The following is a 26411-nucleotide window of genomic DNA, read 5'->3' as shown; positions in this document are numbered from 1 at the left end:
GCAAACCCTATGGTGGTATGATATCCCTTGACTCTCTGTCTGCCTGTCATATGCCTTACCCAGCCTACTTTCCTCATTAATCTGAAATGATTCCTCTGTTCAGATCACCCAATCATACATTAGACGCAGCCTATTACATAATGGTTTCCATGGAGCTTGTTGGAACGGCAAAATATTCAGCAATATAAAATTGTTGTATCAGTTAATATGAATACAAGAATTAAAAGATAAAGCTGAAATTATTTCATAATTCTAAGGATAATATATAGCCCAAATTCCAAGGTTTGTTTTTCAGTTACAGTAATATTCATTTCTAAGGAAATCGTTAACTACAAGTTAGTTTAGCTGACTACAGTAAATAATTGGATTATATCAACGTTAAAATACAATCACAAGTAGATACATAACAAAATTTATTTCTGAAGCTAGTGAATGTAAGCGTAGGAATATCTTGATTGGTCATTGGCAGCCTTATGAGCTTTCCTTGTTGCTAATTTTAATAATTTGTTAAGAAGGTACCATAACAACTTTGATACATTTCCAAAACTTTGTTTTGGCTACAAGATCTTTCCAAATCAGAACACAATCCACTCAGATATGAAGGAAATTAATTATTTTCAGTGAAGTGCTTAATATTTCAGACGTGCCAACAAAAAAGTATTATCAGAGTGTCTCGATTCCATGCTGTTCTAACCAATGTTATATTACATCTTTGTAATATAATTAATTTTTTGTAGTGCTTCTGTAGTTCATTCCGAGAGATTCACAAGAATTAGTAAAAGTGCACCATGGAGTGATGACATCTCTTTTTGTGTTCTATTGCAGCACAATCTGAAACACAGTAATGTTTAAAATGTCATTGGCTTCTTCCTCAAGCTTTTACAAAAACTAAAACATCCGTTACATTTCCCTAATGAAACAAAAATAGAAAAATGTTTCCTTTACAAAGTTGCTTTGATAAACTCAATATGACAATATTTAACAAGGGTGTAATCAAAAAAGTATATTGTGTATTTTCATGAAAATACGCTTAATATTCACTAATATAGAAGAGGAATGGTCAGATTTTGCTTCTGAAGTGGTTAATGTATTTAAGCAGCTTTAATATTTAATATTTTTCATTTAATGAACAACTTTGCAGAAAGATGACAGATAAGATTTGTACTTGCAGCTTCAAATTGAGATTTAAAATGATTCTGAATTCCTAAAGATACTACATACTCTTTGCATAATATCTGTGAAAGTCAAGGGCACTGCTTTGGAACTTCTTTTAGGTATGTATTTTAAAATACTGTAATATACCTGACTGAATTACTGAAGCAGCTTATTTCACAGCTTATATGAAATTAATTTAGTCAGCACAGTCCAGGTTGCCCAGATTGCAGAACTCCCACCACCAGCCAGTTGCAGTATATCATGTGCTATCTTTCGCCTAGATGTAGCGAGATTCTGCCAAGGTGCCTTGAGGTTGTCATAGCTGGGGGGGAGGGGTAGAAGGGGATTAAACATAGAAAATAGGTGCTGGAGTAGGCCATTCGGCCCTTCTAGCCTGTACCACCATTCAGTATGATCATGGCTGATCATCCAACTCAGAACCCTGTACCTGCTTTCTCTTCATTCCCCTTGATCCCTTTAGCCACAAGGGCCATATCTAACTTCCTCTTAAATATAGCCAATGAACCAGCCTCAACTGTTTCCTGTGGCAGAGAATTCCACAGATTCACCACTCTCTGTGTGAAGAAGTTTTTCCTCATCTTGGTCCTAAAAGGCTTCCACTTTATCCTTAAACTGTGACCCCTCGTTCTGGACTTCCCCAACATTGGAAACAATCTTCCTGCTTCTAGCCTGTCCAATCCCTTCAGAATTTTATACAGTTCAATAAGATCCCCCCCTCAATCTTCTAAATTAGTGGGGTAATCTCCCACTACTTATTAAATGTAGTCACAACGGTGTGCATCTCCAAATAGACTCTGTCAACCAAGTTCAGCTCCTGAACTTCACATGTGGCTTTAATTACTAAACCGGGTGGAACCGTTTCTACCGACAGGATAAGGAACAAAGGGGCCATAAAACCAGTTGTTTGCTCCTGCGATGCCTCCAGAGCCAAACTGTATCAGTCTCTGCTGTTTCTATGGTTCGTCAGCTGTGCGGAGAGGGGGAGCCTGCTGCACGGGCAATAGTTTGCTCTCAGTATTGTAACGCCCTAGCTGGGGTATCGCGTAGTTAGTTAGTACATAATATTCATGGTTGACCCCAACCAATGGAAAACATTTAAGTGGAACATTGTTGAAAATGTGACAAAGTGATGAATTTCTAGTTAGTACTAACTGACATTTAGATTGCTCTATGCATTTTAAGATAAAGAATCAGCATCAGCTTTAATGTCACTGATAAATGTAGTGAAATTAGTTGTTTTGCCACACTGCAATACTTTAAAAAGCTACAGTGCCTTGTAAAAGTATTCAGCCCCCAACCCTCTGAGTATTACAACCAGAGGTTTTGATCAATTTAACTGAGAATATTTATTTGTGGATCACCTGCTCCTTTTTTCACAGTAGAGCCCAAAAAAGCATGGAAAATAGTAAAGCATGGAAAAAATAATTCAAAAACTGAAATGTCAGCAGTTTAAAAAGTTTTCATCTCCCTTTGCTCGGTGCTTAGTTAAACCACCTCTCACAGTCATTACAATTAGGAGTCCTTTTAGTTAAGTCTCTTTTAGCTTTGCTCAATGTAGTGGAGCAAGATTTGCCCATTCCTCCTTGCAAAACTGCTCAAGCTGTGCCAGGTTAATTGGGGGGGGGGGGGGCGGGTGGACAGCAATCTTGAGGTCATCCCGGAGATATTCGATTGGGTTGAGGTCAGGACTCTGACTGGACAAGGACATCAATTCTTTTCATTCGAAACCACTCCATAGTTGCTCTGGCAGTGTGCTTTGGGCTGTTATCCTGCTGAAAGATGAACTTCCTCCCCAGTTTCAGCTTTCTGGCAGAGGCTAGCCAGTTTTTATCTCGGATCTCTGTGTATTTAGCAGCATTCATCTTCCCATCAATCCTGACCAGATTTCCAGTCCCTGATGCTGAAAAACATTCCCATAGTGTGATGCTACCTCCACCATACTTTACAGTAGGGATGGTGTTACCTGGATGATGTGCAGTATTAGACTTATGCCAAACATACAGTGCTTACTGTTGTGGCCAAAAAGTTCCACTTTAATCTCATCAACCCCAAGACCTTCCTCCATTGACTTCTGCAGCTCACTCAAAGAGACTATTGGCCTCTCTTACAAGTGCCATTTGCCTCTAGCGACTAAGTTTAGAGCGATGTCCTGACCTAGGCATTGTGGCTGTGGTTTCATAGATTTCCCAGTTCTACATGATGGACTGCACTGAGCTCCAAGGTATGTTCTGGTGGCTTTGAGATGGTCTTGTACCCTACCCCAGATTTGTGCTCCTCTATTATCACTTCCCTGACTTGCCTTGAATGCTCTTTTATCTTCATTTTGGTTTGGTCTGTTGAAAATCCGCCATACTGTTGAACCTTACAAAGTGACGTGGAATTTATTCTTATGAATTCATTGAAAACAGATGACCCTCCCAATTTTCTACATCAACAAATCGGGTGAATTGGTAAAGCAAAATATTGCACCTGAGGAAAGTTAGCATAGTAGTAATTACAAAGGGGGTGAATACTTTTTCAGCTTCACAATTTTGGTCTTTTAACGTTTAGTAAATTGTTGACAGGTTTTGTAATGTTTCTTCTGATTTGACATGATGCACAATGTTTTGTAGATTAGCTCAAAAAATACTACTTATGTATTGTAAATTTGGAAAATGAGGTGGTGAAATGCGAGCATAGTTGTATGGTTGAATACTTTTTCAAGGCATTGTATAAATTACAATAAGAAATACAGTAGATTCTGGTTAATTGGGACACATTGGGACTAGTACATTTTGGCCCAATTATGCACTAGCAATCATACTACTGTACTATAAAACTGTGTATTAGTTCCTAATTGTTATTGATGGAGGAATTCATCTAGTGTACCTGCACAGTGCCATGTTTTTTTGATTGACTGTAAATGAAGAGAATTGGAGCAGACACCAGGTACATAATGGACTACCTTCATTTAATGCCATCAATGATTGTTTCTTCCAAATCTTCATTTCCATTGTAACATTCAAGATGATTGTCAATACCTTCAAATTCTTCGTGGATATAACTTGTTGAAGTTGTGAAATCATTTCATTTTCACTCCCGGCCACTTCTGCTGTGTCCAAGCCCAAGTTCCTGAAACAGCAGAGAGCAGAACAGTTCTGAATTGTCTTACTTCTTATTTCTCACCAGCTCTCAGTGACAAAAGTCTCTGGTCTTTAAACACAAGTGGATACAATTGACTCTGTTTAAAAACTGTTCGTTCTAAGCACAGTGTAGTGTCTAACACAAGTGCATATGCCTGATGCTAGTTAAAAAATGTTTGGCAACAGTCTGCTGCCCCATCTAAGTGGCATAGCACCCCAAATAAATGAAGGGAATGCTGGCTGATTTCTCAATTAGCTTTTATTCTTTAAGAGTTGTCCCAAATAAGTGGCAGTCCAGATTATTTGAGGCACCTCCTTTTGACAATGTCGTCGATGCGGGGAGACTAGTTCCCATAATGATAAATATAGCAAGTGATCTGACGATTACCAAATGGGCTATATCACATAAAATCAGCAAGTTCATTGTAGTGTAGATTTTAGTCCTGCCTACATTTATGGATTTGGATTTCATCCCTTCATTTTGAATTGTTATTTGAGAAATAGTCATGCAATAGTTTGACACATATCATTGCAGTTGGTAATTGTGATAATCATCATACCAAAATATAAATTTACAGACTGGATTAATGAACTTTGAAAATGTTTGATTCTAATATGATATTTAATAGTCACACTAAATCATGTAAACAATTTTAGAAGCAAGAAAAGAGCATTCAGAATGTGAAAGGGTGACACCTCTCTGTCCTTTTATTAGGGAATGAGAGAGTCTGTGATATGTTGAATTGTTGGGTGAAGGGGTTAGTGTACTACACAGATCATGGTTTTTCTTATGGGGCTTTGGGATTCTAACGTTTTTTACTGTCGCTCATTCTTTGGGACATTCTTCTGTTTTCATGGATGTTCGCGGAGAGCAAGAATTTCAGGCTGTATATTGTACACATTCTCTGATATTAAATGGAACCATTGAACAGTTATTAAGTTGATTATAATTTTTGTTAGACATACTAAATATTAAAAGTTTCTAGTTTCAGATTTCTGTTTGACTCATTCACAAGACTGCATATATTTGCCAAGAATTTATTTTGATCGGTGAAAGTGACTAAATTATCAGAAAACAGGCTTTGAATATCATTGCATTTTCTATTGGGTGTTTTAAAAATTGAGCTTAATTGCGCATTGTAACTCCTTCTTAATCCATGTTCTGAAGGAACGTACCAGGGACAATGGGCTGGAGGAATGCGCCACGGCTACGGTGCACGCCAGAGTGTGCCATTTGGAATGGCTACTGTCATCCGGTCACCGCTACGCACCTCGCTAGCGTCTCTTCGAAGCGAACAGAGCAATGGCACAATTCTACACGATATAGCTGCGGATAGTCCAGCCGGGACAAGAGGTGGATTTGTCCTCACCTTTCACAGCGACACAGAATTAATGACCGGCAAGAAAAAGGGATTTTTCAGAAGAGGATCGCTCCTGGGAAATCTAAAGCTCAAAAGATCTGAGTCCAAGTCATCTCTGGCCAGCAAACGCAGCTCTGCTCGGAGCGAAGCGTCGATGAGCAGAATAAGTTCAGCAAATAGTGATGCTAATTCGACAATCAGTTTTGGAGAAGGTGATTCTGAATATTTACCAGTAGAAGATCACGTTGATGCTACTACAACTGAATCGTATATGGGGGAATGGAAAAACGATAAACGCAGTGGGTTTGGTGTAAGTGAACGTTCAAATGGTATGAAGTATGAGGGAGAATGGTTGAATAATCAGAGGAATGGTTATGGATGTACTACCTTTCCCGATGGCACAAAAGAAGAGGGAAAATATAAAAATAACATTTTGGTTCGAGGAAAGAAAAAGCACCTTATACCCATTAGAACCAGCAAAATTAAAGAAAAAGTGGAGAGAGCAATAGAAGGAGCACATCGAGCTGCAGCAATTGCCAGAACAAAGGTGGATATAGCAGCTTCAAGGTGAGTAATCATACAGTAATGCTTTGGTGTGCTCTGACTAAATTCTGAAGTTATTTTAAACATTATTAGTACAAGTAAAATCAGAAAATAACTTCAAAATTTACATTTAAGATAAAAAGTACAATGAGATTTGTTTCTTACCATTTTTGTGTTGTTCCCTCATTGTAACAATTTAATGAAGGAATGCAGATTCACAAAAAAATGATGAATATTTTTGCTCTGAAGTTCTATTTCTTTAAAAATGTATGACTCAGCAATTACTGTATATCTTCTCAGCCTGAGGCTGCATATTTTAGCGATATTACTTTTCAGGTTTCTTAATGTATTGTTCTTTAACTGAAGTTAACTCATGGAGAACTGGTCTTCATTTGCGTTACTCAAAATTATTTCTCTTTTCAGGATTTTCTTTGCACTTGTACACATTGGCTGGCTGATTAAAGTATTTTATGCCATGGGTAAGAATAGCAATGGGATCACTCCACTTCTTGCCCATAAAACAATGTTGCTTCTGTTGAACCACTTTTGTTCTTGCCTGACCAATACTGTGAAGCTGAAGTTCCTCATTTGTCAGTTCGGAAAATCACAGCTGTACTACAAAGTGAAATTGGATAATATTGATGATACGATACAAATAAGGATAGCAAAAATTCTAGGTTTGCAACCATTATAGCAAGTAATTTAAAAAAGGATTTTGAAAGCCACTTGAAAGCCGTTTCTGAGAGTAAGTGTGTCAGAAGGGCCAAGATTGCCTGTTTCCATGCTGTAATTGTTACATGGTTATATATGAATTTACTTATTTCCTAGTACATTATAGGATTTGCATTATGTGCTCCTGAAGGTTTGGGACTAGTTTGAGAAAGTTTGTAAGCTTCATAATCTTAACAGATGACAAAAGAAGTGCTATTTGTAGGTATGCAATCAAATGGTCCAGTGCATTATTGACTCTAATTCTAATTTAATTTTGTCAGGTTACTTCAGGTTACAGATGTTATGAGAATGCAGGGTGACTTGGACAGGTTGGGTGAGTGGGCAAATGCATCGCAGATGCAGTTTAATGTGGATAAATGTGAGGTTATCCACTTTGGTGGCAAGAACAGGAAGGCAGATTACTATCTAAATGGAGTCAAGTTAGGAAAAGGAGAAGTACAACGAGATCTAGATGTTCTTGTACATTAGTCAATGAAAGCAAGCATGCAGGTACAGCAGGCAGTGAAGAAAGCTAATGGCATGCCAGCCTTTATAACAAGAGGAATTGAGTATAGGAGTAAAGAGGTCCTTCTGCAGCTGTACAGGGCCCTGGTGAGACCCCACCTGGAGTATTGTGTGCAGTTTTGGTCTCCAAATTTGAGGAAGGACATTCTTGCTATTGAGGGAGTGCAGCGTAGGTTCACAAGGTTAATTCCCGGAGTGGTGGGACTGTCATATGTTGAAAGATTGGAGCGACTGGGCTTGTATACACTGGAATTTAGAAGGATGAGAGGGGATCTGATTGAAACATATAAGGTTATTAAGGGATTGGACACACTGGAGGCAGGAAGCATGTTCCCGCTGATGGGTGAGTCCAGAACTAGAGGCCACAGTTTAAGAATAAGGGGTAGGCTATTTAGAACAGAGATGCGGAGAAACTTTTTCACCCAGAGAGTGGTGGATATGTGGAATGCTCTGCCCCAGAAGGCAGTGGAGGCCAAGTCATTCAAGAGATGCATTCAAGAGCGAGTTAGATAGAGCTCTTATAGATAGCAGGGTCAAGGGATATGGGGAGAGGGCGGGAACGGGGTACTGACTGTGTATGATCAGCCATGATCACAGTGAATGGCGGTGCTGGCTAGAAGGGCCGAATGGCCTACTCCTGCACCTACTATCTATTGTCTATTGTCTATTCACATTGCAACAAGTAATGATGTCCTATAACATTTTTATCATATTTATGTTAAGTCTTTTTCTCAACAGGCTGAAGTCAGCATGGTTTCCTTAAGGGGAGATCTTGCTTGACAAGCCCGTTGAAATTCTTTGAGGAAGTAACGGGCAGGATAGACAAAGGAGAGTTAGTGGATATCCACAAACACAAGAAAATCTGCAGATACTGGAAATCCAAAGCAACACACACAAAATCTTGGAGGAACTCAGCAGGCCAGGCAGCATGAAGCGTCTTGGCCTGAAACAATGGCTATTTACTCCTTTCCACAGATTTTGTCTGACCTGCTGAGTTCCTCCAGCATTTTGTGTGTGTTGCTGCCAGCATTTGACAAGGTACCGCACGTGAAGCTGCTAAACAAGAGGAGCCTAAGGTATTTCAGAACAGGTTCTAGAAGATTGGCTGATGGGTGAATCTTTGGAATTTATTGCCACAGGTGACTGTGTAGGGCAAGTCATTTTCACATTATATAAGACAGTGATAATAAATCTGATCCTGATTATATTTAAAGCAGGGATTGATGGATTCTTGATTAGCAAGAGTGTGGGAAGAAGGCAGGAGGATGAACTTGAGAGGAAAAATAAATCAGCCATTATTACTACACTTGATCTTGGCCAAAAAGCCGAGAAGCGATAAAATCAGCCATTATTAAAAGGCGGATCCGACTCAATAGGACATAGGTGTCAAACTCAAGGCCCGCGGGCCATATCCGGCCCGGCATACAATTATATCCGGCCCGTGAGATCATTTTAGATAGATCTATTATTTTAATTATTAATGGCCCGGCGATATGAAGCCTATGATTGTAAGTTAATACCAATCATAAAAATAATGCTTGCTCAGCAGTCTTCTTCATAAGAAACGGAATTTGTGAAGTGAAACACTTTGTAGTTATAACAGAGACTGAGAGACATGAGAACAGGCTGAAAAAACGGAGGCAATGAAAGCTGCGTTCACACGCGCCCGACTGATCCAGCCCGCATGAAGCTGCATTTTGCCCAATCTGGCCCGTGACCTAAAATGAGTTTGACACCCCTGCAATAGGATGAATGACCTAAACGTGCTCCGATGTCTTATCAGCCAATAAGATCATGACATGTGTAATAGTTGTTCTCTCACTTTGCCCATTGAACTAGTGGTCTTATTGAAAAAGGATCTCATGGTTTTCCAGCATATATGATGCATAGACTCTTCTCGGGCTTCCAGCCGAGTAAAGGTGTCAATTTTAACCGATGTTTCAATGACAAACTCCGCCATCTTCTTCAGGGATGATGGCTACACACATCAGGTCTGGTGGTATATATACTCAATTCCTGCCGTCTGTCCCTGTTGATTAGTCAGTCCTCAACTAATCAGGTTTCTGCTGTCGCACCTTGTTTACAGTCATATTCCAGTACTTCGAGCGAGACCTTCGTCTTTGTTAAAGATCTTATTGTGAAATAACTGATGTGAAAGATGCATTATTTTTATGAGACATAAACATATTATTTTGAATCAAGAATTGAGACTAACAGGAAACCCAGATGACTAAAGCATTCAATGGATTAAATAATAAAAAAGAATCAGAACAAAACACTGTAAACCTTGGAAAGTAGAGCTAGATTGTTACAGTGATATCCAAAACACCTCTTAAAAATAGCCTCATTGAGACTAGGCTGATTGCGAAAAGTCACTGGAATTACTAGGGAAAATGACAAAAGTTTTTTTTTTCAGTAATGGTACAAAGGCCTACAGAAGTGACGAGTTGTGTGTTATGGAACTGAATGGTGGAACAAGTTTAAGGTGCTAAATGTTCTGCTCCTAACACAATGTCTCCAAGTTCTGATTTTAATTAAAAATTTATAAAAATTGGAGTGTCCCACCTTCCCTTCCTTACACGGGCCCACATGAACTATACTTGTATTAGGCCTGTGACACTGATGAACCTAAATAACGAATTTAGTTTTCGTCTTGACAGCATCAATAAATATCAATGTTTGGGAGAAAAGTGTCAGCGTGGTAGCACAGCAGTTAGTGTAACACTGTTTCTACATCAGTAACTCGGGGTCTATTCCACTGGTGTCTGCAAGGAGTTTGTCATTTCTGCCCACAACCAGGTGGGTTCCCTCCAGGTGCTTCGGTTTGTGGGTTAGTAGTAGTCTAATTGGTCACATGGGTTCAGTTCAGAGGCATGGGTTCATTGGGTCAGAAGAGACTGTTGCGTGCTGTATCTCAAAATAAAATATTAATTTTATTTGATCTATTCCAACAAAATGTATGAATTTCTCGTTCTGTCAGCGGCACTTATTCCAGCCTTCAACATTTCCACACTCATACTGGATTCTTTCTGAGGTTTGAGAAGATGGAAGGCACTGAGCTGTGGTGCTTGAAATTTGCCACTTGAATCCAATTGAAAGTAATAGCAAAAGCTATTTCATCAGTGATGTTTGCCAGTGCTTATTGGAGCTTAGAAGAATGACAGGAGATCATATTGAAACACAGAAAATTCTGAAGATAGATGCTGAGATAATGACTTCTCTTCATGCAGGAAACTAGAACTAGAGAGTACCATCTCATAATAATGGATTGTCCATTTCTAATGGAGATGAGGCCATACAGTCATAGACCATTACAGCACAGAAATAGGCCATTCTAGTATGTGCCAAACCGTTAATCCGACTACTCCCCATTGACCTGGACCCGGCCATAGCCCCTCCATATCTGTCCCATCCATGTACCTATCCGGATTTATCTTAACTATTGAAATTGACCCCACATCCACCGCTTTCACTGCCATGCTGTTCCACGCCTTCGCTGCCCCTATGAATGAAGAAGTTTCCCTTCATGTTCCCCTTGAACATTTCACCTGTCTTGCTTAACCGATGGCCTTTAGTTGTAGTCATCACCTAACCTCTGTGGAAAATAACTGCCTACATTTAGCCTATCTATACCCCCCATTATTTTCTATACCTCTATCAAATCTCCCCTCAATCTTATATGTTCTAGAGAATAAAGCCTTAACCAATTTAACCTTTCCCTACTGCTCACGTCTTCAAGATCTGACAACGTCCTTGTAAATTTTCTCTGCGCTCCTTCAATCTTATATACATCTTTCTTGTAGGTAGGCGACCAAAACTGGACACAACACTACAACATAGCCCTAAGCAACGTCTTATACAATTTCAATATAACATCTCAACTGCTGTACTCAGTACTTCGATCTATGAAGGCCAAATGCTTTTTTAATGACCTTTTCTACCTATGATATCGCTTTCAAGAGATTATGGATTCATATTCCCAGATCCCTGGTCTACCACATTCCTCATTGCCCTACTGCTGACCGTGTAAGACCTACCCTGGTTGGTCCTCCCAAAATGCAACAACTCACACTTGTCTGCATTTAACTTCATCTGCCATTTTCCATCTGGTCCAGATCCCACTGCAAGTTTTGACTATCCACTACATCCCCAATCTTAGCATCACCTGCAAATTTGCTGATCCAATTTACCACATTATCAAACAGATCATTGATATAGATAACAACCAGCAATGGCATACCACTAGTCACAGGCCTCCAGTCAGAAAGACAACCATTTACAACCACTTTTTGGCTTCTCCCACGGAGCTAATGTTTAGTCCAATTTACTATCTCATCTTGAGCGCCAAGCAACTGAACTTTCTTGACCAACTTCCCATGTGGAACCTTGTCAAAGGCCTTACTAAAGTCCATGTAGACAATTTCCACTGCCTTTATTTCATCAACTTTCCTGGTAACTTCCTCAAAAAATTCTACAAGACTAGTAAAACATGACTTACTGTGCACAAAGCCATGTTGACTATCCCTAAACAGCCCCTATCTATCCAAGTACAAATCCAGTACTTTAGAAGACCTTTCAATAACTTTCCCACAACTGATGTCAGGCTCTTTGGCCTATAATTTCCTGACGTATTCTCAGAGCCTTACTGAAACAATGGAGCAACATTAGCTATCCTCCAATCCACCGGCACCTCACCTGTCAATAAAAATGTTTCAACCACCTCTGCTCGGGCCCCTGCAATTTCTGCATCAGCCTCCCACAGAATCTGAAGGAGCTCCTTGTCAGGCCCTGGTAATTTATCCGCCCTAATTTACCTGAAGGCAGCAAACACCTCCTCTTATGTAATCTGTACAGGTTCCAAGACCTTGCTGCTGCATTGCCTCACATCTAAAGACTCTATGTCTGTCTCCCAAGTTAATAACAAAGGAATATGTTTAAGATCTCCTCCATCTCTTTTGGCTCCACGTTTAGATTATCACTCTGGTCTTCCAGAGGACCAATTTTGTCCCTTGCTATCCTTTTGCTCTTAATATACCTGTAGAAACTCTCGGGATTCTCCTTCACTTTGTCAGCTAGAGCATCCTCATGTCTTCATTTAGCCCTCCAGGTTTCCTTCTGAACTGTTCTCTTGTATTCCTCATGTTCTTTAAGTACCTCATTTGTTCCTATCTGCTTATTCATGCTATGCATCTCCTTTTTCTTAACCAGAGCCTCAATATCTCTCAAAAACCAAGGTTCCCTAAACCTGTTCATCTTGCCTTTTTTTTGTATCAGGAACATACAAACTCAGTACTTTCAAAATTTCACTTTGAAGGCCTCCCACTTACCAAGTACAACTTTGCCAGAAAACAACCTGTCCCAATCCACATTTGCCAGATCCTTTCTGATACCATCAAATTTAGCCTTTCTCCAATTTAGAACCTCAACCTGAGGGCCAGACCTATCCTTTTTCACCTTGATACTAATGGCATTATGATCACTAGACACATTGTATTCCTCTACACACATTCTGTCACCTGCCCTGTCTCATTCCCTAATAGGAAATCTAGTATCTCAATCTCTGCAGTTGGGACCTCTATGTACTGATTAAGGAAACTTTCCCGAACACGTTTGACAAACTCTTTTCCCACCTAGCCTTTTTACAGTATGGCATCCCAATCAATATATGGAAAGTTAAAATCACTTACTATCACAACCTTATCTTTCTTGCAACAGTCTGCAATCTCCCTACAAACTTGCTTCTCTAAATCCTGTGGACTGTCAGGTGATCTTTAATATAATCCCATTAAAGTGGTCATACCTTTTTTATTCTTCAGTTCTATCCATGAAGTATCATTAGATGATCTCTCCAGCTTGTCACGACTGAGCACTGCCGTGACATTTTCCCTGTGTAGTAGTGCCACCGCACCCCCTTTAATCACTACTGCTCTATCACGGCTAAAGCAACAGAACCCCAGAACATTGAGCTACCAGTCCTGCCCCTCCTGCAACAAAGTCTCACTCATGGCTACAATGTCAACATACCATGCCCTAAGCTCATCTGCCTTACCTACAATACCCCTGGCATTGAAATAGACGTAGCTTAGAACATTAGTCCCACCATGCTTGACCTTTTGACTTCCGATTTTGTATGTCAGTTTAATATCTTTCTCCACAAACATTCCACTATCTGTTTTAGCACTCTGGTTCCCATCCCCTTGCAGCTCTAGTTTAAACCCTCCTGTGCAGCACCAGTGAACCTTCCTGCTAGGATATTAGTTGCTTTCCAGTTCAGGTGCAAGCTGTCCCTTCTGTACAGGTCTCACTTTCTCTGGAAGAGAGCCCAATGATCCAAAACTCTGTAGCCCTCCCTCCTGAACCATCTCCTTGGCCATGTATGATCTTAACTGTGTGATCTTTCTATTTCTGGCATCACCAACTTGTGGCATGGGAGACTGTAACCATGGACGTCCTGTCTTTTAACCTAGCGCCTAACTCCCTGAACTCACTTTGCAGGAACTCGTCACCCCTCCTACCCATGTCATTGATACTGAGGTGGACCACAACCTCTACCTGCTCACTCTCCTACTTAAGAATGCTGTGGACTCGATCCAAGATGTCCCTGACTGTAGCACCCGGGAGGCATGAAAGCATTCCTGAATCTTGTTTTCTTCCACAAAACCTCCATTATGTTCATCTAGCCAACAAATCTCCTATCAGCTTGCCTCTACTTCCTGCTTCCCTCCTGAGCCACGGAGCCAGAGACCTGATCGTTGTGGCTTTCTTCTGCTAGGTCATCTCCCCCTAACAGTATCCAAAACAATATACCTATTTTTGAGGGGAAAGGCAACTCTGGACTGGCTGCCTATCCCCTTTCCACTCCTGACAGTCACTCAGTTACCTGTGTCCTGCACCTTGGATATAACTTCCTCACTGTATGTCCTGTCTATCCACCCCTCAGCCTCCCGAATGATCCAGACTTCATCCAATTCAACGCCACCTGCTTAATATGATCTGTTAGAAGCTGCTGGTCTATGCACTTCTTGCAGGTGTAGTCATCAAGGACCTGCCTTCTCATGTCCCACACGAGGAGCATGCCAGTATCCTGTCTGGCAGCCCCACTGCTCTAAATGTGCAATAAGAAATAAAGAGTAAGTAATGGGAAAAAGTCTACATTTGGCCTTTGCTTCTCATCTCCTCCGTCTTGGTGAGCCAAAGCCTCAACTCCCCACTCTAACACTGGCCCACTCACAGAATGACCACTCTGCTCAAAACTTACTTCTTTTTATTAGTCCTTACCAAGTTCCTAATTACACTCAATCCAATGTCTCCTTCAGAACTGTGGTGCACAAGAGGAGCTGGCTGTTCCCTCTTGCTTCTTTTAAGCGCTCTCTCCCTTTACACAATCCGGTGTCTCCTCAGGAGTGTGGTATGCAAAATATGCTTACTGTCCCCATTTGTCTCTTTTAAAGTCTCTGTCCCTCTACATAATCCAGTGTCCCCTCAGGAGGTGGATTTCATCTCTGAGGATTATGTGTTTTTGGAATTCTCCATTCCCAAGAGCAGGAAAGGTGGAGTCATTGAATATGTTCAAGGTGAAGGTCAACAGATATTCATTAAAGGAATCTAGGGTTATTGGGAAAAGAGTGGAAAGGTAGTGCAGAGGACAACTTTAAATCTGTTATGATATCGCCGAATGACAGAGGGGGCCCAAGGGGCCAATTGACCTTGTTTCATTCACTGTTTAAATTCACAATGGGACAACCTTTTGTTGTCTCTGAAGGGCCTGTGTCATTTGACCAAAATTAAAGATAACGATTATAGATCATGAGTTTGGAAATCTCTAGAACTCTGAAATGTGGCACTGGATTGCACAGTGGGCTTCATTCTCACAGTTATTAGCATTTGTTGTTTGTAGAAAATTAGCAATTATATTTTGCTTGCTTACCTGTAATAAATACAGCAACAAATCAGTCCTTATCAATCACATAATTTTCTGTTAAGTTCTCAGATGTATTGTATCCTGTGGCTTAAACACGGTACCAAGCAAATTTTCTGATTTTTGAGAATATATGAAAATATGAAGAGCAATTTTCTATCTGATTGTTAATATAACACTTTTATAGTTTAACTCCAGCAGTGTTTTCAATGTTTGGCATTTTTACCATCCTCATTGTGTGCTTCCTTTACTTTGTGTATACAATAATAGCTATCTCTGTTTGAGAACCAACTTCATATGACAGATCTCTGACATTCCATGGCATGAATCCCAGTTCGGCATCAAAGCCCCACTTTGGCTTGAGAATCTTTTAAAATTAATCTATCATATCAACTCCAGTGCATTAGTTACCGTGGAAAGCTACTGAACCTTCTGGGAGCTTATCTAAAATCCAAGCGTGCAGCAAAACCATATTCTGGGATGGCTCCAACATTTGAATGGAATTCCTTCTTCAACTCTTTGCTGTACAACAAGTTATAAGTCAGATCAAAGCAAGACAAATATTAGATACTTAAAGATTTTACTGATGAGCATTGCACTCACTATAGAATTAATCCTTGTTCCAAGAAATACGTTTCGATATTCACTCCGAATTGAGTCGCAGTGGGTTGCAGTAAGCACTTAAAGCTGCCACATAAGATGCATACATTAATGCCATTTTGCTTTCTTCTTTTCTGCCAGCCACTCCCAAACCCCCGATATCTTACACCAAGCACTGTGCCAGAATTTAACTGCATTGTAAGTAACTCTGGCAAAGCTAGGCCAAAATGCCACAGCCTTACAATTTCATTATCTTTGACAGGAAATATGCACTTTTTTCATAACATTTTATGAAGATGATGTTGAAAATGAGAACACCTTTTTCATTGATCTGTTTTCAAATAAATACTCTCTAAAATGTTAGTTAATTTTATTAGTGTGAATATACCATGATGTTGATGGAATGCAGTATTCTGAATCCACCCACCACCTCATGGTCGTTGTTAACATCTTTGCAAGAGTGGGACAATCTCCAAAGTGAATTTAATTAAATATAACTTTCAATTATTTGTTTTCAAGTGGTTCAAGGCTGACTTTTCCTGGGGAGAGAATTCTGTAATGCCAGTAACATGAAAGTAAAGAAGAGCCCTCTGTTCCCATGTTTCCATCTTTAAATCACCGAAGTTGAATAGGACTCTACCACAGGAGGCAGAACAAGCCTTGTACTTGGAGGTGGCAAAGTTGAAAAATAGTCCATTACCCCAGGAAAGCGGGAATATTCCTGGCTAATTAGCTCCACATGTCCATAGTTCCATGATGGCACAACCAGCTGCAGAAGCCGATGGTGGGAGCCTGTATACTATCAGCTCTTGAAGAAGTAAGTAGCTTTACTTACGGAAGCACCTTATGCCCAAAGTAGCCAGGCCAATGATCTGAAGCGCTGAGGCTTTTTGAGTACCACTTTTTCCTAATTGTGGCCTGAGAGTTAGACCACACGAGGCAATTCTACCAACCTAACCACTCAGATTTGTGGCTCTGGCTAAATTTCCAGCCAGACTCTTTGTACATGCAACGGGTATTTATTGTGTTCTGCGGGCTGCGAAGTCCAATAGTCCTGGTTATGATTCTTGGTCAGTTTGTGTTTTAATGAAATGGCAGGAAAGTGCTGTACTTGAGAACTGCACTCTACATTATAAAAGTTCATACTTGACAAGTGATCACATAGTTGAGAGATTGAAGTGAATGCTAATGCGTACAGGGGCAAAATTATGCTCTTCCTGAACTAGCGTGGATAACTTCACTCACCCCAACACTACACTGATCTTACAACCTATGGTCTTACTCTCAAGGATGCTGCAACTTGCGTTCTCGGTATTATTTATTTATTTTTATTGTTATTATTTTCACTATTATTTTTGTATTTGAACAATTTGTCTTTTGCACATTGGTTGTAGTTTTCCATTGATTCTATTGTACATCTTTGTTCTACTGTGAATGCCTGCAAGAAAATGAATCTTGGGATAGTATATGGTGATGTGTACTCTGTTAATGAATCTACTATGAACTTAAGCAGTATTGAGAGGAAAATATAATCTGAACTGTACTTGTTTACACACAGAGTGCAAAGCAATCTAGTGCATTCACTGTTGCAAATGGTCAGCAGGCTGGATTGCTGAGGGGTTTAACAAAATACGTGGTACTTTGCTATGTAAATAGGTGTCTTTGACTACAAAAGAAACTGCAGCTGTGTGAAATATTTACAAATTGGAAATGAAGTTCTATGGTACAGTTCTGGACACCACAAAAGGTTAAATGTTAGAATTAAATATAACCATTTAGCCTATGCAAATAGTTAAGTTCCACATGAGCTTCCCCATACACTGTTTACTTTGCCCCCAGCCCCCTTGTCAACTGATCCTTCTCTTCACTCTTGTGTACTTGTGGCTTTCTCTTAAGTTCTTCTGCCATTTGTGAAAGTGAGCCTCACATTTCTTTAAGTAGAAACTGATGATAATTGCCAATAGTGTAGCATATATTAATAATAATTTGTTTCGACTTTGGGTGGGAACAGACTTGGGCAAGCACAGGCAGAGGTTGTAAGTAAGTTTTATTTTCTGTTTGTTCATAGCCAGTGCACTGAGAATGGGTCCCCTGGAGGTAGTGGTATGTTCCTTGTGTGGGATGTGGGAACTTCAGGAGATCTCCAGTCTCCCTGAAAATTGCATCTGCATAAAGTGCACCGAGCTGCAGCTCCTTAGAGACTGTCTTAAGTAACAGAAGCTGAAGCATTATTACCTTCGACTCCTACGGAAAAATGGGGAGGTGATAGGAAGGTAAATGCAATGTTAGCATTGATTTTGAGAGGTCTAGAATACAAAAGCAAGGATATAATGCTGGGGCTTGACAAGGTATTGGTCAGACCACACAAAGTATTGAGAGCAATTTTGGGCCCCTTGTCTAAAAAAAAGACGTACTGGTATTTGAGAGGGTCCAGGAAGGTTTGCAGGAATGATCCCAGAAATAAAAATGTTAACATATGAGGAGCATTTGATGGCACTTGACCTGCACTTGTTGGAGTTTAGCAGAATAAGAGGGAGGGGAGGGGAGGATCTCAATGAAACCTATCAGATATTGAAAGGCCTAGATAAAGTAGATGTGAAGAGGATGTTTCCGATAGTGGGGGAGTCTAGGACCGGAGGGTACATTCTCAGAATGGAAAGACATTCATTTAGAACAAAGATGAGGAAAATCTTCTTTGGCCAGGAACTGGTGAACCTGTGGAATTCATTGCCGCAGATGGTTAGGCAGGTCAAGTCATTGGGTTCGTTTATGGTGGAGGTTGATAGGTTCTTGATTAATCTGGGTGTCAAATGTTACGGGGAGAAGGCAGGAGAATGGGTTGAGAGGGTTAATAAATCAGCCATGATGGAATGGCAAAGCAGACTCAATGGGCTGAATGGCCTGATTCTGCTCCTATGTCTTATTGTTTTATCTAATTGTTCTTTTTCCTCCATGTAAACAACATCTCTACATCTGCCTCCTAAAGTACACTTTAAAGACCAGTGGCAGGTCATGTTTTAGTCGTTTCTGAAGAAGAGCACCCCTGCTCCGAGAGCCTTTCTTCATAATGGTACCATCTCACTTCTGATATCATCTTTCCTCATCTTTTTTGTAAGTTGGAGACCAGAACGGTGTGTTGCACTCTTAAATGTGAACACATTACAAAACATGTGTTTTGTACTGTAAACAATTTTTCTGCTCTTGAAATCCTTTTCCTGCTAAAAAAAAATTCTAGTGGTTTGTTTTTTTGTGGTTTTGTTGGTATGTGTTGTTGCTTGTAATACTTTGTATATCTGTAATCATCAATCCCTTTGTGTTTCTTCTCTATTTAGATTTTCGCTCTACTTCATAGTTCTTGAATCAAAACCTTTTATTCCTAATTACCAAATGCACATCTTCTTTTATAAAAAATATATTTCCTTACCTGTACTGTTTTCACAGTCTTATCAGTACTGACCATGCCTTCCATTTGGTACCATATTCCATTTGATGGCCACTTTATGAGGTACACCTGTGTGCTCATTAATGCAAGTATCAAATCGGCTAATCACGTGCAGTAACTCAATGCAAAAAAGCATGCAGACAAGGTTCAGTTGTTGTTCAGACCAAACATCGGAATGGGGAAGAAATGTAATTTAAGTGACTTTGACTGTGGAATGATTGCTGGTGCTAGACAGGGTGGTTTCAGTATTTTTTAGAAGCTGCTGTTTTCTTGGGATTTTCATACACAATGGTCCCTAAACTTGACAAAAAAACATCCAGTGAGCGGCAGTTCTGTGGGCAAAAATGCTTTGTTAATGAGAAATGTCAGAGGAGAATGGCCAGCCTGGCTCAACCTGACAGGAAGGAGTCAGTAACTCAAATAACCATGTGTTATAACAGTGGTGTGCAGTTGAACATCTCTGAATGCACAATACATCGAAACTTGAAGTGGATGGGCTACAGTAGCAGAAGACTACACCAGGTTCCACTCCTGCACTAAATAAAGTGGCCAGTGTATTTATTTTGATAATATGTTTTGATTTATAAATTCAAGTAATATTTGAAAATGTCCCTATGGTACACCCCTTGTCATGCTCTGCTATTCTGAATAACTATCTTTGCCTTCTTTTCTCTCTCTCTTTTAACAGCTATTATTCAACCTGCTACTTGACCCCAGATTCCACACACTCCAACCTTGAATCTTGAGTCTACCATAAGCACCTAAACCTTTTGAAAGCCATGTTCACAGGCTGCAAGAGGGCCCTAATGCAGATATTATTGTTGCTTCATACTTGAGTTAATGCTGCCCCTTGAGAAATCTCTTCACAGAAAAACACGTGAAAATAGGATCAGAACTAAGCCATTTAGTCCCTCAAAAATGCTTTGCAAATTAGCAAAAGATCAATGTTTACACGAGTGCTTAAGGTGTAAGGAATGTGAAATAAAATGTGAAGCCAGTTAGATAAATGGATAACAGAAATGGAATCAGGTTTAATATCACTGGCAAATGTCATGAAATGTGTTGTCTTTGCGACAGCAGTGCCATGCAATACACAACCATAGAAAAATGGGAATTATAGCAAGTATGTATTTATATATATATATTAAATAGTTAAACTAAATATCTAGTGCAAAAATAGAAATAAAACGTAGTGAGGTAGTGTTCACGGATTCAATGACCATTCAGAAACTGGAGAGCCCAGGGGAAGCAGCTGTTCCTGAATCATTGAGTGTGTGTGTCTTCAGGCTTCTGTACCTTCTACTTGATGGTGACATTGAGAACAGGGCATGACCTGGATGATGTGAGTCCGTAATGATGGATTTTTCAGGCACCACTCCTTGAAGACATCTTGGATACTACAGGAGCTAGTGCCCATGATGGAGCTGACTAAGTTTACAACTCTCAGCAGTTTATTTCGATCCTGTGTAGTAGCCCCCCCACCCCGCCCAACCCCCTGCCATACCAGGTGGTGCAGCCAGTTAGAATGCTCTCCACGGTACATCTGTAGAAACTTACGAGTGTCTTTATTGATATACAAATCTCCTCAAACTCCTAATGAAGTACAGTTGCTGTCGTGCCTTCTTTGTAGCTTCATTGATTTGTTGGGTCCAGGTTAGGTCCTCAGAGATATTTTCCCCCAGGAATTTGAAATGGCTCATTATTTCCACTTCTTTTTCCTGTATGAGGACTGGTGTGTGTTAACCTTTCTGAAGTCCACAGTCAGTTCTTTAGTCTTACTGACGTTGAGTGCAAAGTTATTGCTGTGACACCACTCAACTAGCTGGTATATCTCACTCCTGTACACATTCTCGTCACCATCTGAGATTATCAATAGTTATAACGTACCTAAAGGTATGGTCTTGTTAGGAACATTCTAAGTATGATTGAAACGCACAGCTCTTTTTTAACAAACTGTGACTGACAGCTGACTAGAAATAGGGGTGAATTTTATCGTGATTTTCATGGTTAGAGGTCTGAACAGAAGTCTTAAAATGGTAACAGCAATCAAAAAGTATTTTTATACTGAATTTTGTAATAGTGACTTGTAAAGCAAATGTAGTATGCTATCCACAAAATGAATGATTAAGTTTAGCTAGATTGGCGTAACTAAACAATGGATTTTTGTAGTGTTCTGGAATGCTTTTTATTACTTTTATTGTCTGAAACAAATCATTTGTATGGCATTGGTACTCTCTGCCCCTCTATTGATAAACTACAGCTTTCCATTTCACTGACACTAAGCTTCCAAATTTAAACCATAAAGTCTGGCACAAAAGATAGGTTTCTCTTTAACAGTGTTATATTTGCATGCTAGAGCGTTAGTGTAACAATTTGAAATGTAAAGGCAGTTTTCAACCTAAACACTGAACTGTATTTGGTATTTACTAAGAACTAACTACACCATTATAGCTAGCAGGTGTAGTGGCATCACCACCGGACTTTGAGGCAAATGGTCCTGAGTTCAAATCTGGCCAGCTCCTTGCATGTTTTCCATCCGTGCTGGGTTGAGCGCTGAGCTAGGGAAAAAAAACAGACAAATGCTATGGAAACAGTAAAAAAATGCCACCTAATGTGCCATAAGAAACGAAAAGGAACAACAGCAGCTACACCATTGTAATTTAACAGAAAATGAGACAGAAATTCCATCTGCATGTTAAAAAAAATGCATTAGAGGTGAAATGATGACAGACCAAGGAAATTCACATTTGCTGACCTAGATTTTGTCATAAAGTAACCATAACCCAATCTGTGTGAACGTCATTAAACATTGAACAGTAATTTCCATTTACCGCATGTGCAGTTACATGTGGAAATTTTCACCAGAACGTGTGGCAAAGCTTGCAGGCTGTCCACAGCACAACCTTGGTTGTGTTGGTTGTTAATACAAATGATGCTTTTCTGTGTATGTTTCAATGCCCATCTTGAATAAACTTGAATTTTGAATCTTGAAGATGTTGTTCAAGTTATTCAGTTTTCCCAGAATCTGGGGTACAACTGCCTCAAAGGGAGTTGCTGTTGAAACATTTTTGTCTGATACCTACAGGCTTGCCTTGAATGTTCTGTTCTCCTGTCAGCAGGGTGATGATGTTTCACTTACTGGCGAATGACTTCAGTTACTGGAATCTGAATTTTTTTCATGAACAGTACTTTCATTTATATAGATTTTATGATTAAAAAGAATGCTTTTCTGATTTTACTTTACTTTTTTGTGTATCTTTGAGCCAGGATGCTGTGGCATGGAGACTGCCTTCTAGTCAGCATGTATGTGATGACCCACTAAGCTTTTAACTGAACAAGTCTCATTTTCCAGACACGGCCTATAGTCTTCTGTGTTTAAAATTTAAATAAAAAGTTAATGGAAAACTGAACACTGAATTGTATAGAGTATGCCGACCATTTAACCTGCTCTAGAAACTGCCTAGGTAGAGCAGTGGATCTATATATTGTATATAGATTTTGGTGAGGCATTTGATAAGGTTCCCCATGTGCGGCTCATTCAGAAAGTAATGAGGCATGGGATCCAAGGAGACCTTGCTTTGTGGATCCACACTTGGTTTGACCACAGAAAGCAAGGGGTGGTTGTGGATGGCTTGTATTCTGCATAGAGGATGGTAACCAGTGGTGTTCTGTGGGGATCTGTTCTAGGACCCCTCCTCTTTGTGAATTTTATAAATGACCTGGATGAGGAAATAGAAGGGTCGGTTAGTAAGTTTAAAAGTTGGGGGTGTTGTGGATAGTCTAGAGGGTTGTCAAATGTTACAGTGCAACATTGATAGGATGCATAACTGAGCTGAGAAGTGGCAGATGGAGGTCAACCCAGATAAGTGTTAAATGGTTCATTTCAGTAGGTCAAATTTGAAGACAGAATATAATATTGCTGGTAAGACTCTTGGCAGTGTGGAGGATCAGCGAGATCTTGGGGACCATGCTGCACAGATTAACAATGTTGCTAAGAAGGAGTAGGGTGTGTTGGCCTTCATCAACCATGGGATTGAGTTCAAGAGCTATGAGATAATGTTGCAGTTATATAAGACCTTAGTTAGACCCCATTTGGAGTACTGTGTTCAGTGCTGGATACCTCATTATAGGAAGGATGTGGATACAATAGAGAGAGTGCAGAGGAGATTTACAAGGACGATGCCAAGATTGGAGAGCATGCCTTATGAGAATAGGTTGAATGAATTTGTGTTGGGTGCACATAATGCACTGCCAGCAAAGGTGGTTTTTCAAGAGACTCTTAGATAAGTACATGGAGCTTAAAAAAATAGAGGGCTATGTGCTATGGAAATTCTAGGCAGCTTCTAGAGTAGGTTACATGGTTGGCAAAACATTGTGGGCCGAAGGGCCTGGAATGTACTGTAGCTTTTCTATGTTTCTAATTTCCCTACCACATAGCCCTCTATTTTTCTAAGCTCCATGTACCTATCTCAAAGTCTCTTAAAAGGCCCTATTGCACCCGCCTTTATCACTGTCATTGGCAGTGCATACCATGCACCCACCACTCTTTGTGAAAAATCTGCCTCTCACATTCCCCCCGTACCTACTTCCAAGCTCCTTAAAACTACGCCCCCTCATGGTAGCCATTTTAGCCCTGGGAAAAAGCCTCTGGCTATCCACACAGTCAATGCTTCTCATCATCTTATACATCTCCATCAGGTCACCTCTCATCCTACATTGCTCCAAGGAGAAAAGGCCAAATTCACTCATCCTATTCTCATAAGGCATGCTCTCCAATCATCCTTGTAAATCTCCTCTGCACTCTCTCTTTAGTATTCACATCCTTTCTGTAGTGAGGTGACCAGAAATGAACATAGTACGCCAAGTAGGGTCTAACTAAGGTCTTACTTAGCTGTAACATTACTTCACGGCACTTGAATTCAATCCCATGGTTGATGAAGGCCAACATAACATTTGCCTTGTGCACAGCACTGTCAAGCTGCGCAGCTGTTTTGAGTGTCCTATGGACATGGGCCCCAAGATCCCTCTGATCCTCCACACTGTCAAGAATCTCACCATTAATATTATATTCTGTCTTCAAATTCGACCTATCAAAATGAACCACTTCACACTCATCTGGGTTGAACTAAACCTGCCAGTTCTCAGCCCAGTTCTGCATTCTATCGATGACCTGCTGAAACCTCTGACAAACCTCCAGACTATCCACAACACCCCCAACCTTTGTGTCATCAGCAAACTTATCCTTCTACTTCCTCATCCAGGTAATTTATAAAAAACATAAAGCAGAGGGGTCCCACAACAGATCCCTGTGGAACATCACAGGTCACTGACCTCCATGCAGAATGCGAACCATCTACAACTACCCTTTGCCTTCTGTGGGAAAGCCAATTCTGGATCCATATTTGTCAAGTGATCAGGTTTATTGTCATTTAACTATATACAGTACATGCATGTAGTTAAGTGAGACAACATTTCTCTGAACTGTTTCTACAGTGGGTATAAAGCACATAACACATAGTAACTGTGAAAGTAAGGATGAAATCTACAGACAGATTACACGTAAATAAACAAACTGAAGTGCCTTAATTAAATAATGTAAGGTATGGGACAGATTAACCGGTGACACTATTCTCAGTGGCGCTTACTGATTTGTACAAATGTCAGTCATTACAAATTCTTCATTTTGGCTAGTTAAAGTTATTTCTGACATTCATTCACCTTCCAGGTTCCTTTGAGAATATGGTGCTGAAAAGGATTATCATTGCTTTCCAGCAGAAGTCTAAATAGATGCAAGCTGGTGCTGATTTTATTTGCCATTGACTGCAATATTCAGGCTATCATTGTCCATTTCCTTCGTCCAGTTGACTATTTAAACAAATGCAAGGCAATGAAATTAGCAAAGTTTCTTTTTGCACTGACCACTCTCAGTAACGTATCTACATCTGGTTAACATAATGCTTTAGGAGACGATGAGTATACAACGAGCCATATTATCTGAAAATTCTGTTCCTCTTGAATACTGAGTACATTGTACGTTTGCCTCTCCATTTTAAGGTCATTTTTTAGGTCCTAAGAGTTGAACATACCGCAGCAGAGATTGTGCTCCTCATCATTCCATGTCTGCCTGCTTTACTCCTTGCTCTATTGGCGCCTAGGATGCCCACTGAAAAATGCATTGTCCCCATGAGTAACTGCCGTATACTCTGTGCTAAAATTCTTGGTGAACAACCATAATGTGATTACTAAAGACTGCCATTGGACATACAATTGATTAACTCCACTTTATTGCAGGTGTAAAGAGGAGGATTTTGTCACCTTGTTCCACATTGAATCTGCTCCTTCCGGTCAGATTCTGGAGCATACAATTTGCTGGTGTAAAGAAAGTTGACAGGGAATTTAATCTGGGATCTCTGCCACTTTTTGTCTTTGTAAAGGAAAGTGAAGGTTATGTTCCATATTCTTGCCAATAGGTTTGGTAGCACTGTTTATGCTTAACAATCTGTAACCAATCTGAACATGCTTACTTATGGCTGAAGTGATGGACTTGGTGAGGGTCCATTGAATGAAAGTGAATGGGGCTGAGATTAGAGATATAATATACTTCAGTTTGACACAGAATTGTACTTCCATATTCTGTCAGGATAACTGTCACAAAGATCTAATATTGCCAAAGCTCTTCGTGCATGCTATCTGTATGGTTTAGTTGGTTCAGATTTCTGCTTTAGCCTCTTTGTGAATCTTCTCCTTATTGAAACCCATTGCTAAATGTCTAGCCTTTCCAAACAAAGAGTACAATTAAGTTGGAACTTAAAAGATTTTGGAAGGACATTCCAGATTACATGATCTTGATTATTTCAGTTAATACAAGAAAACTTGCATTGATGTTGAAGTAGCTGATGTAAATAATGTCTCAAAAAAGGTGGTTTAATTTAACTGTAGATCTATATAATGTTTCCCTTGTTCAGTTGAAGGCGAACCACTGTAATAAAATTTAAAAGCCCTATAATATTTAA

At 39.9% G+C, this 26411-nt stretch overlaps 1 protein-coding gene across 6 annotated transcripts in view; it reads left to right on the top strand.

Annotated features, from left to right (window-relative positions):
- Positions 1 to 26411, top strand: part of jph1b (junctophilin 1b) — a 136103-nt gene that overhangs the window by 14703 nt on the left and 94989 nt on the right. For 4 of the 6 annotated variants that reach the window (XM_059982989.1, XM_059982976.1, XM_059982985.1 and 1 more), the window contains exon 2: positions 5467 to 6226. The exons of the other annotated variants lie outside the window; for them this stretch is intronic. In XM_059982989.1, the coding sequence (XP_059838972.1) occupies positions 5467 to 6226 (760 nt within the window). The remainder of the gene's footprint in view (positions 1 to 5466; positions 6227 to 26411) is intronic. 6 annotated transcript variants of the gene reach the window in all.

This window comes from Hypanus sabinus, chromosome 1 (assembly GCF_030144855.1).
Source record: "Hypanus sabinus isolate sHypSab1 chromosome 1, sHypSab1.hap1, whole genome shotgun sequence".
Taxonomy (NCBI): domain Eukaryota; kingdom Metazoa; phylum Chordata; class Chondrichthyes; order Myliobatiformes; family Dasyatidae; genus Hypanus; species Hypanus sabinus.
Note: the sequence above shows the minus strand (reverse complement) of the source record. Positions and strands in the feature narration are given on the sequence as shown.